At 40.6% G+C, this 20,024-nt stretch overlaps 1 protein-coding gene across 1 annotated transcript in view; it reads right to left on the bottom strand.

The window, feature by feature from the left end:
* FRMD5 (FERM domain containing 5) overlaps positions 1-20,024 on the bottom strand; it is a 362,872-nt gene that overhangs the window by 44,477 nt on the left and 298,371 nt on the right. The window contains exon 5 of the mRNA XM_027870215.1: positions 2,152-2,249. Within this exon, the coding sequence (XP_027726016.1) occupies positions 2,152-2,249 (98 nt within the window). The remainder of the gene's footprint in view (positions 1-2,151; positions 2,250-20,024) is intronic.

Here is a 20,024-nt window from a genome sequence, read left to right as displayed (position 1 = left end):
GTGTGTGTGTGTGTGTGTGTGTGTGTGTGTGTGTGTGTGTGTGTGTGGCAACTGGGGTTAAGAGACCTGCCCAGAGTCACACAGGTATTAAGTGTTACGTGTCTGAGGCTGGATTTGAACTCAGGTCCTCCTGACTCCAGGGCCAGTGCTCTATCCACTGCGCCACCTAGCTGCCCCAAGGCTCCTTTTTTTAGATATAAGTTAGATTACATGTTCTTTCAAGCCCCTTCCAACCCTGAAATTCTGTGGTTCTGAAGGCAATTTGTTTCTAGGTCCTTGTTGTCTGGGAAGTAAGAGCTCAGAATTACACCAGAAATTCAGAGTAGAAAGTAAAGCCAATTTGCCCTCTTCTTGTATCCAAACAGAACCCAAATTTCTGGGTTTGGTCGCTTGTATTTCCACTGCATATTCATATATATGGTGAAATTGTGGCTATTTAGCAAAAGATATCCCTCTTTAGGATAATTCTTTTAGGGCTGAAACTTCTGTGTGATCATGAACTATTAGGTTCATTGTTTATCCTTAATTTTCAAAGGCTAAAAGTAGAAAGCATCAATATTGAACAAGAGTGACTTTCCTTAGAAGAGAAATATTTAAAAATGAACATAAGTGCCAATATAAATAAAACATTTTATTTCTATTTTTTTATTTTTATTTATTTTTATTAATTTATTTTGATTTATCAATAATCACTTCCTTATGCTTTTGAGTTTAAAATTTTTCTCCCCCTTCCTCCCCACCACCCTTCCCAAGACAGTGCACAATCTGATATAGGCTATATATTTACATTCATATTAAACATATTTTCACATTAGTGATGTTGTAAATAGAAATTAAAACCAATAGGAGGAACCATCAGAGAGAGGATATTTTTATTTTTTTAAAAATAAAACATTTAAAAATAACATTTAAAAAAAACAATTAAAATAACATCTAGGCTACGACTATTCCTCAAAACTTAAAACACAGCTTTGGGTGGTCAGGAAATATGAGCAAGCAGCCTGCCTGATGATGTCATGGTCTGAGAAATTTCCCTAGGGGTTTCTGAATAGAGGACCAATTAGCCATCAGTATTTCCTAGGAAGTCAAGACTACCAGACAGGATTGCCCTTTCTGTCTGTGTAATCTATATCTCTCTGGTTGCATGCCAGGGAGGCCATGGTCTCTTGTGAGTGAAGTCATCCAGAATTAACTCAGGAGGCAGTTTCTGAGAGTCTAAATTTTCCAATTCATCCACTAATTAAAAATCCAGTTTTTCTGGTGAAAACTTTAATGATAAGGCTCTAGTGGTCTGTGTAGGGGAAATTTTGTAGGACTTGTTCAGGTCTGGGGCCTGAGAGAAGCCCGCTCAGTTCTGCTTTGCTGAGTGTGACCTGGATCCTGAGAACTCTGGGTCAGACAGAAAAAATGAAAAGTGACGTGAAAAGTTTGTATCAAATTTATTCTTATTCTGCTCAAGAAAAGTTAATTTCGGAAATTCCTGCGTGCATCCCCAAGTATTGGCTTTCAGGTTGTGAAAGATGTTTTTCACTAAATAGTATTTTCAACTATGAACACTTGTCTAAAGAGAACAAGTCTCTTAAGGGAGTTCTGGATTCAGTGCTGCCCTAAATTTCAGAGGATGGGGCAGGGAAGAGTGGTTCAGGCTAACTCTCTGGTGGTTTAATGACTTCATTCTAGCAGGATGGTACAGTAGAAAGAAAGGGGACTGGATCTGGAGTGAGAAGACCTGGGTTTGAAACCCAGCTTCGTCACTTACTGGCTGTGTGACCTTGAGCAAGTCACAGCCTCTCAGAACCTCAGTTTCCTCATTTGCAGAATACGGAAGTAGGACCAGAAGGCTCCTCAGGTTCCTTCCGCTCTAAGTCTATGATACTATGATCTAAAGGCAGGGGGCCAGCTTCCTAAAAGAGAAGCAGAAAAACCTACCTAGTGAGATCAATGGGGGCAGGGCTTTTGGTCAAGTCTACGTCACAGTGTCCAATGCTTTCTGAGATGGCTCCTGTAATGGATCCCGTTAAAAATGCCCAGCCCAGGACCTGTTTTGGGTTAGATTCCATCTGTATTCATGAAGCAATGATCTGTTGTAACTGAAATAATATAATCAGTCCTTAGCATGAAAAGCAAATTTATCCTGTCAAAAAGCATTACCTTGAAGTATATAGGCTGCTAGCAAAGCAGCATCCGACGTCTTGCAGAGGAGGCGGCCATGGTAGAGATCCCTTTTGATCTGAAGGAAGACTAAATACCTGGAGAGGAAATGAAGAATGAGCCATAAAGGACTTCTTTGATTGTTTTAAAGACATAAAATGTATAATTCAAGACAACCAAAATCTCTGTCAGAATATTTTCACTTCACTTAAGAGACAACTTTTAAAACATCTCACCCCCCTCACCAAAAAAAAAAAAAAGAAAAAAGAAAAAGAAAAAAAAATACAGCTTCTATCTCCCTGGAGTCTGTTTCATGCACTTGTCCCGGATACGACTTATGCATCAATTTAAAACAACCTGTCAATCCCTCTCTGTAGCAGAGTACTCAAAAAAGATATTGCTTTTCCAGTGTACAGCGACTAATTCCCCATTTAGTCTGAAGTGAGGGGATCTCAGCCAATCCCATGCCAAGAAAGGAAAACTGCCCTTGGAGAGGTGTAGTTTCAGGGCTTTCTTTCATTCCAAGCTGTAAATTATGTTGCTTACGAAGACTCAGGAAGGTGAGAGCAGGGATAAGCCATCTCCAAAAGGATTTCAGACCTGATTGACCATGAGTCCTCTAAAAACCACAAATAAGCTTCAGAACTTTTACCCAGGTAGGAGGAGTACACCTCTGTCCACATGGAAATGCTCAAAGGGTTTGCATAAAGCTTGACAGAAGGCAGAGCCAAAGGAAACCTGACAGTTAACCAGAAACACATAGGTAGCACCAGTTCAACTACAGAGATGAGACAGTACACCTCGGGGGAAGCCACCATGTCAGATATAATGGATCTCTGGGTATAGGAGCTGTCAGTGGATACTGTCAGTTCCAGGAGAAAGTGGTTCATTGGAAAGGAGGTTGGATTTGGAGTCGGAAGACTTTGGTTTGAATCCAAGTGCTGCCATTCTCATACCTAGATGACAGAGGCAGCCAGTAGCTCAGTAGATAGAGCCCTGGGCCCAGAGTCAGAAAGACCTCAGTTCAAACCCAGCCTCAGACACTTCCTAGCTGTGTGACCCTAGGCAACTCACTTAAACTCTGATTACCTGATAAAATGGATCCATTGGAGAAGGAAATGGCAAACCACTACAGCATCTTTGCCAAGAAAACCCTAAATGGGGTCACAAAAGGTCGGACATGACTGAAACAACTTAACAACTAGGCAAGTTATTATATTTAACCTTATGCAATAATAATAATAATAATAATAATGATAATAATATAAATATATTATATTTAACCTTCCTAAGCCTCAGTCCCCTCACCTATAAAATGAGGGGGATTGTACTAGAAGACTTCTAAGGTCCTTTTAATTCTAGATCCATGAGCCTATTTAAAATTTCACAGGCTCACTGGGAAGAAACTCAAGCCATAGGCACAGAAAGATAGCCATTTAAAACGGGCTCATCCAAACTTTTACTGACTGCAGCTGTTGGGATATGTGCCCCTCCCTTATTCTCCCAATGAGCACAAAGCCATCCCCTGGGTACTGGATTGTAAGCTTTGATGTCAGGACACATGAAAGGTCGGTAGGTCCCTGGGAGAGGAACGGGAGTGTGATAAAAATTCCTCGGATTTCACCAGCTTGAATTAAGTAGAAATGGGGCTGACATTTTGCACAATTCCATGGGCAATATCTTGAGGAACAAAGACTCCAATCTTTATCTTCACATTTAGCTCTGGTGAGTGTGGCTTATGATTTTAGCGTAACCTGTTCATCCACAGAAAAAATGTCCAGGAGGAAGAGTTGCTTAGTTATTGAAATTACTGGAGAAAACAGGGTAAGAGTCTGGAAACCCTGGATCCCTCTGATTTCAAGAAATTAATGAAGGCAGATGAAAGGAATAGGTGGCTGTGCCTTGGACAATTTCATGGTCTTGCCAGACCCTTCAAATAGAGCTATTCAAGCCTCAGACCCTGCCATTTACCCTCCAACTTCTCAGTATTATGTACCTTCCAACCTTTGGCTTTCTTAAAGTATGAATGGAACATGGCACCCCCTTACGCAGAAGATCATAGACTGAGGGTTGGAAGAGACTTCAAAGGTTACGTAGTCTAACCCGTCATCTTACAGATCAGAAAACTGAGACTTGTTCAAGGTCGCACAAGAAATAAGCACTGGAAATAGAATTTAAGCCCTAATCCTCTGACTCTAGAGCCAAATGCTTTTCCCCACTGTATCGCATCTCAACAAATGTTTATTAAGTTCTGACTACATACAAGACCTTGTGCTCAACAGAGATGTCAGCTGACAACTATATAGTGCTTTAAGGCTTGTGAAACATTTCCCACGAAGGGGCAGGATTTGAACCCAGAGTCAAATGCCAGTCTCCGGAGTGAAAGGTAAGGATGCTATCGGGGTGGGGTGGGGGAAGGAGGGGAAACAATTACTAAACACCTACTATGTGTCAGATACTAGTACTAAGTGCTTTACAAATATCTTATTTTGTCCTCACAACAACCCTGGGAAGTAGGTGCTATTATTATCCTCATTTTATAGGTGAGGAAATTGAGGCAGGCAGAAGGTAAGTGACTTGCCCACAGTCACAGTGTTTGAGTCTGGATTTGAGTTTAGGTCTTCCTGCCTATAAGTCTAGTGTTCTATCCACTGTGCCATCTAACCTATGAGAGATTCCAAAACCAATGTGCTAGGGTAACAGCTGCTTTCTAGACTTCTGGGGACTGGTAAGGCAGCTCAAATCACTGTGGTCAAGGTCAGGCTGTCACAGCTTGACCCCCATTCCCAGGCAAGAAGAGTTCAGTGGTCCCCTAATATTCTCTGTAACTCATAACTTTCTGGTACTACCTAGAAGAGATACTGGCATGCTATCTCCTGTTACCCTAGGGCCCCCCCCTTCCTCATCACCCCCTAAAGACAGTCCAACTGATCCTATAGAAAAGCTGGACAGGAGAAAAGGAGATAAATCTGGAGCTGTAATCCCTAAGTACTGGCTCAGCACTGCCAATATTAATTTAAACTACTATTTAGTAGTGAGTCAACTCTGGGGCTGAATCACAAAAACATAGAATGCTAGAGCTGAAAAAGACCTCAGAGATTATTTATACCAACTCCTTAATTTTACAGATGAGGAAACTGAGGCCTAGTGATTTTAAGTAACTTACGCAGATCACACAGCTAGTTAGTGACAGAGGTGGGATGGATAGAACTCATATCTCCTGCCCCTGGAAAATGAAACCCACAGAGGTTTAAGTGACTTTCCTAAAGTCACAAAGTTAGCTAGCGGCAGAATCAGGATTAGAACCTAGGACTTCAGACTCCCAGCCCTTTATCCAACATGCTTACTCACATAGGTAAAAAAGCCTCATAGTAGGGAGAGACAGGTATTAAATTAGTCAGGTATTATCAAAGAGAACCCCTTAAGTGGTCCAAGATAGAATCTAGTATTAATAGCTCATGTTTTTATAGTACTGTATGTTTTATAGAATGCCTTCTCTATAACAAGACTGTGAGGTAAATAGTCTAAGTGTTATCCCTATCCTTCTTATTTCTCGCCTGGCTTTGGGACTTCTCTGACTATCCCTCCATGGCTTTGGGTACTTTCTCCTCTTCCCCACTTTTTAGCTTCTTTTTGTATGCTGTCTTCCCCGTTTAGATTTTTTTTTTTAGTGAGGCAGTTGGGGTTAAGTGACTTGCCCAGAGTCACACAGCTAGGAACCCCTTTTAGATTGTAAGCTCCTTGAGGGCAGGAAATGTCTTTTTTTTTTTCTTCTGTATTTGCAGGCCTAGCATTTAGCACATTGCCTGGCATATAGTAGGTAGTCCTTAAATGTTTATTGATCAACTGATTAATTTTACAGATGAGCAAACGAAACATCAAAGAGGTGATCTTCATAAAGAAACTGAAGGTCAGAGAGCCCAGACAAGGCAGCACTCCTTATTAAATAGTCTGATTTTGCCTGTTTTTTGGCTTCAGACAGCTTTCATATCACTTCCAGTTTTTGTTCTAATGCCAATTTAGCTCCAAACCTATGGGAGTATGAATCAAGCCCTACGTAATCTTGGGAAGGGAAAATTATATTTTTGAATGCACAATAATTTTCCAAAGTAGTCAGATGTTGACGCATAGCTTTTGCCTAGCAGTTGCTTCTTTAATTAATTCAGACATTAAATACCTACTATGTGCAAGAAACTGTGTTAGGTGCTGGAGATATTTTTTGATTGTATCTGTGACTTCACTGGTGTAAGGAAGTTCCAATAAAGAAACTACCTTTAACAAGGCAGATCTATAACTACTCTTCAGGTGGCTTAGGGTACTGCAAAATTAAGTGGACCTCTTTCACCTCTTTTTCCCTGTAATATATCCTTTGATCTTTGTCTTCTTAACTTTGCTCCTGAATACCCAGTCAGAAGCTGGAAAGGAGAGTGGAATACCCTCGATGTCATCTGGCCCCACTTGTTATGTACCTCTATTTGTTGTTGTTTAGTTGTTTTCACTCATGTCCAACTATTCGTGACCCCATTTGGGGTTTTCTTGGCAAAGATACTATAATGGTTTGCCATTTCCTTCTCCAGTTCTTTTACAGATGAGGAAACTGAGGCAAACAGGGTTAAGTGACTTGCCCAGGTCACACAGCTGGTAAGTATCTGAGGCTACATTTGAACTCAGATCCTCCTAACTCCAGGACTGGTACTCTGTCCACTGTGCCACTTAGCTGGCCCTTTACTACACCTAAAGTCACTGATAAAGAGCTAAATTTGATGCCTTCTCTATTCTCTGTCTTCTATGGCTCAGACAGGGAACTCTATTACTTTAAAAATGAAAAAGGAGATTAATCAGGGCTTGGCACCTAAATTTATCACCTGGAAAGAGTCCAAGTGCTAAAATAAAAAGCAATTCTCCACTCCTCCAGTTCATCCCTCCTCAGATGGGTTTTATAAGTCTGTTAGGTAATGATGGAGGCAGGGTGTGGGAATTCAATACTACTATCCCCAGCGGAAATCACAATGACAGCTGTATTGGTTCAACAGCCAAGCTGTAGGGTGGCAGGGATGTTGAGTAAATTTGGTACCCACCTTTCTTCCTATCAGCAGTGACTTGAAAGGAGAAGAAAGAACTTGCCAGCCCTAAGGACTGCTCTAATAGACCAGAGAAGGAAGAGACACCAAGAATTAAGACCAGACCCTATCTCTCACTAGACTGAGTCTCTCCTTGCCAATTCCTAATGGACCTTGCTGCCCAAGGGATATTCCTAAAATACAGCTCTGATCGTGTCATTCTCTTGAAGCTCCAGATGCCTTTAGGATCAAACACAAATTGCTCTGCTTTGTACTTAGAGCCCTTAATTATTTGGCTTCTGTCTACCTTTCCAAACTTATTAGGTATTACTGTCCTACATACACACACACATACACACACACACACACACACACACACACACACACACACACACAGATCAGCCAACTGGGATACCTGTTCATCCAAATCTAAAACCTTTGCACAGGCTGGCCCATGCCTAGAATGCATTCCGTTCCTCACCTCTGACTCTTTGAATACCTAGATTTCTTAGAAGCTCAGCTCATGTCATTTCCTGCCTTATGATAATAACAGACACCATGTATGTATTGGTTTAAGGTTTACAGAATGCTATACATATACATGTACTCTGGGTAGCTAGGTAGGCAATGGATAGAGTGGCAGACCAGAGTCAGGAAGACTCATCTTGATGAGTTCAAATCTGGTCTCAGACACTTATTAGCAGTGTGATCCTGGCCAAGTCACTTAACCCTGTGTGCCTCAATTTCCTCTTCTGTAAAAGAAGCTGGAGGAGGAAATGGCAAACCATTGTACTATCTTTGCCAAAAAAAAAACCCAAATGGGGTCACAAAAGTTGGACAAAACTGAAAAACAATTAACAACACACATGTATTAACTAACATTCATTAAGCACCTACTGGGAGTTGGGCACCAGATACGCAGCCCTCCCCCCACAAAACAAAACAAAACAAAACCCCGTTCCTGCCCTCAAGGAGCTCACCGTTTAATCAGGAAACAACATGCAAACAACTATGAACAAACCAGATACATTTAGCTGGGACTTGAAGGAAGCCAGGTAAGTCAGAAAGTAAAGATGAGGAAGGACAGAGCTCCAGGAATGAGGAACAGCTAGTGAAAATTCTTAGAGTTCAGAGATAGAGTTTGATGAACAGCAGAGAGGCCAGTGTCACTGGATCACAGAATAGGTAGAGGGGTGTAAAGTAAAAGAAGACTAGAGAAGTAGGAAGGGACCAAGTTATGAATATTATCTCATTTGACCCTCACAACAACCTTGTAAAATAGGTGTTATTATTAACCCTATTTTACAAAAAAGGAAATGGAAGCTGAGAGGATAAATGACCTCTTGCCCAGGGTTTCATAGCTGATTAGTGTCTGAGGCAGGATTTGAACTCAAATCTTCCTGACTCTGAATCCTTGTCTCTCTCCACCATACCACCAAGCTGCCTACTACACGAGTCAGCTGTCTTTTTCTGCCATAAAAAGCCTTTCTCGGTCCCCAGCTGATATACCCACCCACCCAACAACTTGTATTTACTGTGTGTGCATGCAAGTATATGTACACAAATGTAGATATGTACACATATGTATCTGTATATGCACAGGTATATATATGGTCCTTCCTCTGTGCTTTCAATCTCAATATATGTGTATACATTGTTTCTTCCATAGAATATAAGCTCCTTGAGGGCAGGGATTTATTTTTTGCCTTTGTATCCCAAGAGCCTACCAACATGCCTGGCATATAGTAGGTACTAAACAGATGATTGATTAATTGTTCTGGTCATTTACCTGTTGAAAGATTTCTTCCCAACTCCTCAAATGCTAGTTGCCCAGCCTTTAAGATTCTATGTAGAAAATTCTTGGAAAAAAAATACCTTAAGGGCAACTAGATGGTACAGTGCATTATGGCCCTGGAGTCAGGAGGACCTGAGTTCAAATACAGCCTCAGACATTTGACACTTATGAGCTGTGTGACCTTGGGCAAGTCACTTTACCCCAAGTGCCACTACCTCCACCCCTGGACCCCCCCAAAAAGAAAAGAAAAGAAAAGAAAAGAAATGTCTTTCCTCGATAAATATCATACAAGGGAGAAAAGATAAAAGGCACCTTGAGACTAATCCTGACTACTGTGATTGGTAGTTTCTGCTTAATAGTTAAGGTTTGTTTCCCCATCGATCAACCAGTCAATATTTATTTAGCCCTTTATTAAAGGCCCAGCCCAAGTTCAATTATCTTCTGTCAGACCCTAGCATAGAGATGCCTCCTTCATTTGAATTCCAAAGCACTTACTGTCTTCACTACCCATATAAAGTGGAACACATGCTACTGGCCGAATGCTGGCAGCTGTATTTATATGTAGACATTCTCTCCACTAGATTCTAAACACCTTAATGTCAGGAACTATATGTTCTACCTCTTTTCATCCACACCCCCAGCAGAATGACTTGCAGAGTGGACCCCCCATCTCCCATTTATATTGGTTCACGATATGGATGTTTTCTCAGTAAAGCTAAAAACAAATATTAATAAATCCACAAAGTTTTGCCCCCTAGTAGAATGTCTCCACTGTAAGAGATGGGCTGGAAGAGCCCTCCTCCCGACTCCCTTGGCTTCCCTGGGGGAACTATAGAGCTATACTTTGCAGGGAGCAGGTAGTGACATCATGTTGGCTTCTATGGCTGTGCTGGAAGAAGCATGGTGGGACAGATTGTGGTCAGATGAGAGATGGGGTGCTTTTCTGCTTTCTCTAAGGGAGGTTTTCTGTTGACTCAGCTTTACTGGTAGCCTCCTACAGCATCCCTACTGCTCTGTCAGGCTTTCTGGTCATTTACCCATTACCTTTTAGGGAATGATGGAGCAGAACAGGGAAGTAGTAAAGAGCAAAGAGAATGGACCAAAGCTTTGGAAGCTGTCAAATATGGTCTGGCATTTTGGTATGTTTCTTTTAAAAATTTATTATTATCGATTCCTTTTGTTTTTTTATATCACATCCATTTCCAAATAGATTCCTCCCCACCCCTCCACTTAGTAAGTCATTCCTGGTAACCAAGATTAAAAAAGAAAGGGGAAAAACAGCAGTTAAGTAAAACCAACTGGACATCAAACCCATCTGACAGTCCATGCAATATTCCACACCCAGAGTCCCCCTACAACTGTGATGAAGAGAGTGAAGCAACTTTTCTTGTGCCCAAGTGGATGCAAAATAAAATGACCAAATGAGCTTTGCTTTATTTTGAAGTGGGCATGTGTAGTCTCACCTAAGATGTCTAAAGGTCCATACCACTGACTGCTTCCATTAGGCCAACCAGATAGGGTGATGTCCAAATGCAGGACTAAACAATAATAATTAATAACAACAATTAGTATTTATATAGCACCCACAACAACCTTGGGAAGGAGGATTATTATCCCCATTTTACAGATGAGGAAACTGAGGTAGAGGGGAAGTCATCTGCTCAGGGTCACACAGCCAGTAAGTGTCTGAGGCTGAATTTGAACTCAGATCTTCCTGACTCCAGGCCTGTACTCCATCCACTATGCCATCTAGTCACCCACACATCTACTAATGTTGATTTTAAGTCAATTAAATTATTGATTCCCATTGTGAAGTTGTCCTTTCAGGACAGAGGGAGGAGAGAGCAGGTAATTTTTCTTCTCCTTTTTTAGACTAAAGTGTTACAATGTTACAATCTAGAGATACTTTTGCAGAATAATAGACTTTTATTGCTGAATAATTGAGGTCAACTAGTTCAATTTCTCACCCCATGTAAGAATGCCCCCTATTGCATTCTTGACAAATGGTTATCCAGCACCAATTTCCAATGAGCTCCAATTTCCTAATGAGTGAAATAGGCCAGCTAAGGTGGCACAGTGGATACAGTGCAAAACCTCCAATCTGAAAGACTCATCTTCCTGAGTTCAAATTTGGCTCCAGACACTTACTGGCTGTGTGACCCTGGATGAGTCACTTAACCTTGCTTGTCTTCAGTTTGCATATTGGTAAAATGAGTTGGAGAAGGAAATGGCAAAACCACTCCAGTATCTTTGCCAAGAAAACCCCAAAAGGGGTCATGAAGAGTTGAACACAACTTAAACTACTGAACAACAACAAAATTAGGGATAATAATTTCCACTCCTTATTTCATGGGGTCATTATACTGAAAGTACTTTTGTAAACCGAAGAGCACCATGTGAATGTGAGCTATTATTATTATTGTTGTTCAGGACCCTATTCTTCTATTCATTAAATGAGACAATAGATTCAAAGTATTTTCTAAACCTTAAAAGGCTATGTAAATGCTAGCTATTATTATTATTATCATAATGCACTCCAAGACTTAGAGCTTGTAGTCAGCTAAAATACTTGTCTTTTTCATGAGCTGCTATCAAGCTACACTTCCTTTATCCTGTATTTATGCAGTCATTTTTTTATTTGATGGCAAGACTTTACACTTATTCCTATTAAATTTCATCTTGTTTAGCTTAAACCTATTACTACAGCCTGACAAGATCTTGATTCTGTCATCCTATATATCAGCTATCTCTCCCAGTTTTATGTGATCTACAGATGTCTTCATCCAAATAATCGATTAAAATACAGGACAAAATAGGACCAAAGTAGGCAAAACTCTGCAGCGTGACACTAGAAGGCTGCTTTCAATCTGACAATGAACAATTTGCCAAGGTGCAGTGGATAAAGTGCTGGGCCTGAAGTTAGGAAGACCCGCGTTCAAATTCCACCTCAGATGCTTAATAGCTCTGTGACCCTGGGCAAATCACTTCACCTCCACTTTAGTTTCCTCATCTGTAAAATGGGGATAATAATCCTCCCACTCATGGTTATTGTGAGTTCCATATAAATATTTATTATTATCGTTTAGTCTTGTACTTGAGCAGGTAGGTGGCACAGTGGATAGAGTGCCAGCCCTGCAGTCAGAAGGACCTGAGCTTAAATCTAGCCTCAGACACTTACTAGCTGTGTGACCCTGGGCAAGTCACTTAACCCTGTTTGCCTCAGAAGGAAATGGCAAGCCACTTCAGTATCTCTGCCAAGAAAACCCCAAATGGAGTCATAAAGAGTCAGACACGACTGAAACGACTGAACAACAAACAAAAAAGTCTTGTACCCTAAATTCTATCTGGTTGGCTTAGTGGAAGCAGTCCATTGTCAGCTGACAAAGACTCTTGGGGTATGGTGGTTCAACCAGTTACAAGTTTACCTACCTATCATCTGGTTTGTTTCCTACTTCATCTACAAGGATGACAATAATAATAACAACAACAACAACAACAGTAACAGTAACAATAACAACAACTCAATTCTTATATTATTTTATCATGGACTTTTCTTCATAACCAACTCTATGAGACAGGGCGATTCAACAAAAACATTTATTAGACACTTAGAATGCATTGTGCTAGACATTGGAAGAGAAATAAAGGAAATCCATGTGGTCAAGGAGGTTACAAAGAGTAATTATAACAACGATAATAATAGCTAATATTTCTATAGCATTTTAAGGTTTATAAAATACAAATATCTCATTTTATCTTCACAACCATGAGAGATAAGTGCTATCATTTTCCCTATTTTTACAGAGAAGGAAATTGAGGCAGACTGAGGTAAGTGACTCATCTAGGATAATACAGATAGTGAATAGATGAGGCTGGATATGAACTCAGGTCTTTCTGACTTCAGGCCCAGCACTCTGTTCACTGCACTACCTTGCTGCCTCTGAGTAACTGTTCTATCATCCAGCCAAACTCTCTCCATCTTCATTATAAGGTGATCATGGGAGAGTCTTTCAAAAGCCTTGCTGAAATCTTTATCTATGATGTTTATACAATCTTCCTGGTCTACCGTCCTATAATCCTCTTTAAAAACAGCAATAGGGGCAGCTAGGTGGCGCAGTGGCTAGAGCACTGGCCCTGGAATCAGGAGGACCTGAGTTCAAATCCAGCCTCAGACACACAACACTCACTAGCTGTGTGACTCTGGGCAAGTCACTTAACCCTAATTGCCACACACACACACACACACACACACACACACACACACACACACACAAAAGCAATAAAGGTAAATTGGCATAATTGTTCTTGGTGAATCCATGATGATCCTTAGTGATTACTGGTATCCCTTCTGAGTGCTCAAAAAGCATCCTTCTTATTAATTTATTTTAGAAACTTGCTTAGAGTCAATAATGAGAAAATCAATCTGTGGTTTTTATAATCTAATTTCCTCCTTCTTTTCTGAAAATTGGGACAGCCTATCTCCAGTCTTCCATCATCTTTCTCATCATCCTCAATTTTGAAAAGCTAATAGATCAGCAATCAAACCTATAGATTATTCTAGTTAAAGGGGACTTGAATTCATTTTTGGTGTTCTCTCTTTCCTAACCTATCTTGGACTTTAAAATTACCTTTTAATTATGTTTATTCTACTCATACCATTTTATGGATTATTTCCCTTGATAATAATAGCTTGCATTTATACAGCCTCTTAAAGTTTGCAAAGTATATTACAAATATTATTTCATTTTATTCTCACAAAAGCCCTGGGTGGTAGATACTATATTATCCCTATTTGATAGAGGGGGAAACCGAGGGAGAGGTTAAGTTATTTGCACAGAGTTGCAAAGCTAGGAAATGTATTAGGCTGAATTTGAACTTGAATCTTCTTTAACTTGAGGTCCAGTCCTCAAGTGCCATCTAACTGCCTAGAGAAGATGTAATGAAAATAGAAACTTGAGACATCCTTTCTCTATGTTATCCACTAATGATATATCAAGCATCAGGCCAATTCCTTCTTTTTCTTCTTCTTGCTCTGAGTATGTTTTAACCCTTTTTGTTTTTAGTATTTTTTTTTTTGCCAAGTACCACCTCATTCTGGATTTTAGTCCTATTCTTACAGATTTGTACTACACTTTCATATCTTGCTTTGGTTATAGGCCTTTCAGAATATAACCTTCTTCTGAGTAGGGACTGTTTCATTCATTGTTCTTATATCCTCAGCACCTAGCACAATACCTGATACACAGTTGGTGCTTAATAAATACTTCATGACTGATTAACTGATTCCATTTTTTTGTATAAATCATTTCAAAATTTGATTTCATTCAAGAGTTCCCCATTTTGCCACATGGATTCACCTATTTTTCCCTTACCCATCTATTTTTCCTCAAAGGTGTTATCTGATATAATCAAGAAAAAATTCTGTTTTTCAGAACCTTCTGTAGGTTTTGATCCATCTTCCTTTTTAGAATCTGAAGCCATCAGACTTAGCATCTGCTTGAATTTCTGAAATCTGCTTTCTTATTTTTTTTATGAATAGCATCAAAAGAAAGCATGGGGAGGTAATTTGTACAGCCAACTCCAGGTAGGTCACCTCTCACACTCATACCCACTTAAAATTTCCACAATTTCCCCAGGGAAGTTCTATTATTCTAATGAACTAGCCCATGCAAGTCAGCAATTTAAAACTATTTGTAGTAGATTCAAACCACCTTTTCGGTCTTATTTTATACTACTCTCCTTTATATTTTCTGCATTTCAGTCAAATTCTGTAATTTCATTCTCCCCTTTCCTTTCTATGTGTAGAAGTCGTTTCCCGTGCCTGAAATGGATGCCTTCCATGTTTCTGCCCACTGAATTACTTTTCTTCCTTCAAGACCTAGATGCTGGTGCCAGCTCTTTCCTGAAGCCTTCGCCAACCCTCCAAGACAGAAACGATCCCTTCTTCGTAGACTCTCTCCTGCCTCTCTGTTGAATCTCTCCAATGCACTAGTCACATCTTAACTTGGGTCATAATGGAGGAGCCTTAGACCAGGCTTGTGATTTCACTGGCATAAGGAGACTCCTTTGGAAACTTCTCTCCCACTTACAGTCTTGGAGAGTTGCCAAGGGCACTGGCAAGGTCAATGACTTGCCCAGAGTCATACAATTTGTATCAGAGGCAAGGCTTGAACCTTGATCTGCCTGACTCCAAGACTGGCTCTCTATCCACTCTACCATGCTGCTTTCTTGTGTCATGGTTATTTGTATAAATGTCTTGTCTCCTACTCTACAATCTCCTTGAAGACAATTGCCAAATCTAGATTTTTCATCTTTATTCATTGCATGGGATAGGCAATATAACAGTGGATAGGAAGCTGACCTCAAAGCCAAGAAGATCTGGGTTCCCGCCTTGCCTCCAATGCAAACTGACTCTGTGGAACCCTGGATCCCTTAACCTCTCAATGCTCTAGGCAACTAAGACTTTAGTCACAGAGAATGTGTCAACCTGAATTGATAGGGGGAGTTTCCTAATGTGGGTGCTCCCTATATCATGGTCTAGTCCTTGTTCTGATTCAAGGCACTTCAGATACAAATAAAAAGCTTAATAATTGCTGAACTGAATTAACTTTACATCAGCACTCAGTTCTAATGACCTCAAAAGCCATAATTAAAATGTATGCTGTGGAACTATCTTGGCTCATTTCTAGCTATCCAAATGTAATATCTCAGATTTAGGTCAAGGATTTCTTTCAGTCTTATGAGTTCTATTCCTTTTTTTTCTGGGTAATTTAATCATTTTAATTATAAGGCCAGTAGGTTATTAATAAAAAGATGGTCATTTGGCCATCTCTCTTAGACCAAAAACAAACATGGCAGCAGGGGTCACAGTTTATATATCCTTTGAAACATAGGTGGTGATTGGGGCAGAGAGTGACCCTTTCACAAGGAAACGATCTCTATTCAGATCATGCCCAGCTATGCCAGACCACTCCTAGCCTTGGGCTATCTAGACAAAAGGATCTGTTTCCACCCAAGCTTGTGTAGAACACAATGGGCTTCCCTACCCTACATGAACTTCCTGGCAAGGTTGGGTGGATCTGACCAAGACTGAGGAGAGTCAATGCAATCTCATTATCCGTGACATCCTTCAAGAAAAGGGAACCTTTTAAAATGAAGGATTTAGAAAAAGGGGACAGCCTCTGAATCTCCCCAAGATATTGGCTATTAATAATCATTTCTCACATTCCCCAATATGGTTCTTGAGAAGCGTGGCCTTCTCAATGAATCACTAACTGATACGACAAATATTTCATCAAGGGGAGACAATATGAGGGGAAAAAGGAAAGATGGATGGTGCTTTGACAAAATCAAAGGGAGCAATCCCCTTTGATAACATTTTGACAAAATCAAAGAGGGCAATCCCCTTTGATAAGCAGACCTTACAGATAAAAGGCACAAAGGGAAAAAGTAAACAGCAAAATAAAATTCATAGATGTGTCTCTGTCTGTTCCTCTGGAAACATCTGATGTAGTTCTCTGGCTAGGGTCACTTGCAGAAATTGAGTTCTATTACTTATCACCTGCTTATACTTAGACATGTGGCTTTTAAGGGCACAGAAAGGTGCCAGCAAGTCTTGACTGACCAAAAGGATTACGAGACAAGCTTCATGGCTACCTGAAGAAGATTCTCAGGCCTTAGAATAAACATTTTGAGGTAGCTGTTGTTAAGTCGTTTTTCAGTCATGTCTGACTCAGTAGTGTTGATCTATTTCTGAGTTTACATGCCCTTACCAGCATAGTCAACTGCTTACCTAGACCAGTTACCAGAAACACCAGGCATGGGGGCTCACACCTGTAATTCCTGCTACTGGGGAGGCTGAGTTACCAGTTACCAGAGCCAAATCTGTGGCTGACTCACAGAATCATATAATTTTATAGCTCCAAAGGTCTTATGGATTACTTAGTTCAATTCTCTCAGTGAACTAAAGCCTAGAGAGCTGAATTCACTTATCAAATGTTACATTAGCTAGTAAATGGCAGAGCCCAATCTAGTGTTCTTTCCAAGACACTATGATGCTTTACCTAGTAAAACTTCCACTAACTTATACATAATGACATTGCATTGTTAAGCACTCCTATTGTCCAAGACAATCAGATTTTCTTCTAATGCAAAACAAAATGCTTCTGGGAACATTCTACTGAGTCACAGAAGACAAATCCCTTTAATACCACATCACTTGTCCAGTGTGCTGGATACCAAGCAATCCTGACGGAATTGTTAATGGGACAAGGTGCAGGGCTTTAAACAAAGATGTTTGCTCTAATGTGAAGGCAGTGGCTGGAAATATCTACATGTCTCTTCCACAGACACCTTCTTTCAAGAGGTATGTAACAGGCTTGAAGTCAAAAGCTACGATCTGAATGAAAGAAAATTCTAGCACCTAAAACATGGTATTCACGCATGGTGAGAATTTGTGTCCTGGCAAAATCCCTATCTTTAAACGTCATAGTTTTGTTTATAGTATCATAGCATCATGGGCTGGAAGTGATTTTGGGGATCATCTAGTTTAACTCCCTCATTTTACAGATTCAATTCAACTCAGCTGCCATCCATTAAATTCCTATTACGTGCAAGGCACAATGTTGGGCAATGACAAAAAAAAGACAAAAATGAGAGTCCTTGCCCTCAAGGGACTTATATTTTACCGTACACAATAAGTAAATATGAAATATTGTTGTTGTTTGTCCTTCATTTTTGGAGGACTATGACATCATGGAGGTGATGCCATGACATGTAAGTGAATTGGATTTAAGTGAGAAAGGGCTGTGCAAAGTCACCAGCCTCACTTTCTCCTCCACAGCTATCTGGGTCCAGTGGCAAGATATAGATCAGGACAACTGGAAATGGCCCAGAAGCAGTGGGAAACCTTGGCCTTTTTAAGCTAAGGTCTTTAACAGGTCTCAATTTGTCCGAGGCAACGCCCATTCAGTGATGAAGGCTAGGTAAGAAAATATACATGTATAACCAGAGGCTCAAAGCCCATTGGTGTAAGAGTCTTCTCATAGGCTGAGATTGATTACTCAGTGCTCAGTGCCTTCAGGAGGGGCAGAGTTGGAGGGAGCTTGGGAGAAGAGAGATCTCAGTCTTCTAGCTTCCAGCTTCAAGAGAGAAGATACAAGGCTCCATATTTACTTCAGAGAGAGGTCCGTAAAGGGAGAGAAAGACTCTGGGAATAAGCACACATGTGGAGGAGCTTCTACCTAGATCATGTCCCTATCCCCAGATTACTACTGTAGAGTATTTGGGTAATTTTCTCTTGAATGAGCCCTAGGATTCTCTCTCTTGGTTGAGTTGAGACATCTCACTTCCAGTGGGACAGCTTATTCACTCTGTGCCTTGTCCAGTATAGTCTCATCTGTAAAACATCTCCGATTTCTGTTTTGCTACCTGCTTGAATAGTCATGGGCTCATTTGCTATTTGCTATGTGTGGTCTTCATGTAACTGCCATTTGGTGGAAAGGCAGTCAGTCAAACCTTGGATACGTAGGCTTAAGTTATTCCTTCCCCATTAAGGGCTAGCAATCAGGAACACAGCTTGAACCTAAAATTATTTCCCTCAGAGTAACAACATTGGAGGGGGTTCATGGATATAATTCTTGCTCAGTACTCCCCTCTCTGAAGAGAGTGGAGGGACCAGCTTCATAACCCCAATTTACTGTTTTCTCTCCTGGCAGTAATTAAAGTCTCTCTTGGAGAAGGGAGGGTGGAAAAGACTAGAGATAACTATCTTTCGTGTCTCCTGAGGAGTCACATCTAGACAGACCCATGTGAATACACATAGCCTATGTAGAAAACACACATATACAAACATATACTTTACACAAAATAATTTTAAGAGTTAGAGAGTGTTAATAACTGGAGAGATGAGGAAAGACCTCGTGTTGGAGGTGACACCAAAATGGTTTTGAAAGGATCTAGGGATTGAACAAAGCAGAGAGCATGAGGGAAGTACACTCCAGAGATGGGGGAAGGCACATTTGTGTAAAGGTATCTGAGTGGAGGGTGGCTTGGATGGGGAGAGACTTGGGGCAGGAAGACCAATCAGAAGGCTATTGCAATATTCTAGACCCTTATTTTTTCTCCATGAAAGTTTCTCCTGGATACTATTACAATGACTTGAATATGAACCACACAGACACCCCACAACCATGTTGATCATCAGAACCTACAGTATCTCTCTCTCTCTCTCTTTGGGAATGCCTTCTGCTTTGATGTGTCCTCCTGGTATAAAGATTATCCTGGGTTCCTGAAAGATATGCCCAGAGACTACAAGCTCTGGAAGGTCTGACCAAGATATAAAAACTTTGAGTGGAGGACAAGCAATTAGAATGGTTATAAATATGTCATTTGAGCAACAGCCTAGAGAAGTTCAGAGATATTGATCAACAGTTTGGCCCAAGGGTGGTAAGTTTTTAGCCTCATCAACCTCAAAGATTATACAACATCGTGCAGAAGTTGCAATCAAGGCTGATTCAATGCCCTTTTATCTCTATTTATACCCTCAATTTTTTTCTTCCCCTCACCTCAAACAACTGGGAATAAACTGAGAATTCTCATTTGAAATTCACTTTCTTTAGCTGATGTAAAGCCAGCAGCATTATCTCTCAACTCAACAAACAGTAGGAAACACCAAGTATGGGGCTCGCACCTGTAATTCCTGTTATAGGAGGCTGAGGCTGGTGGATCTCCTGAACCTGAGAGTTTTGAGCTAAGCCAATGTGGGGTCAGCACCAAGTTTGGCATTAATATGGTGAGCCCTTGGGAAAAGAGAACCATCAGGCTGCCTAAGGAAGGGGAAAGCAGCCCAGGTTGGAGGTCAACAGTCTAGTGCTGATCTGAGTGGGATAAGGCCTATGAATGGGCCCTGCACTTCCAATCTGGGCAAGATAGGGTTACCCAGTCTTAAAACAAAACAAAACCAACCAACCAACAAAACCCCAACTACTTATTAGGTACCTGCTATGCGTTGGGCACTC

The sequence above is a fragment of the Vombatus ursinus genome, unplaced genomic scaffold (genome assembly GCF_900497805.2).
Source record: "Vombatus ursinus unplaced genomic scaffold, bare-nosed wombat genome assembly UNPS02014794.1, whole genome shotgun sequence".
Taxonomy (NCBI): domain Eukaryota; kingdom Metazoa; phylum Chordata; class Mammalia; order Diprotodontia; family Vombatidae; genus Vombatus; species Vombatus ursinus.
Note: the sequence above shows the minus strand (reverse complement) of the source record. Positions and strands in the feature narration are given on the sequence as shown.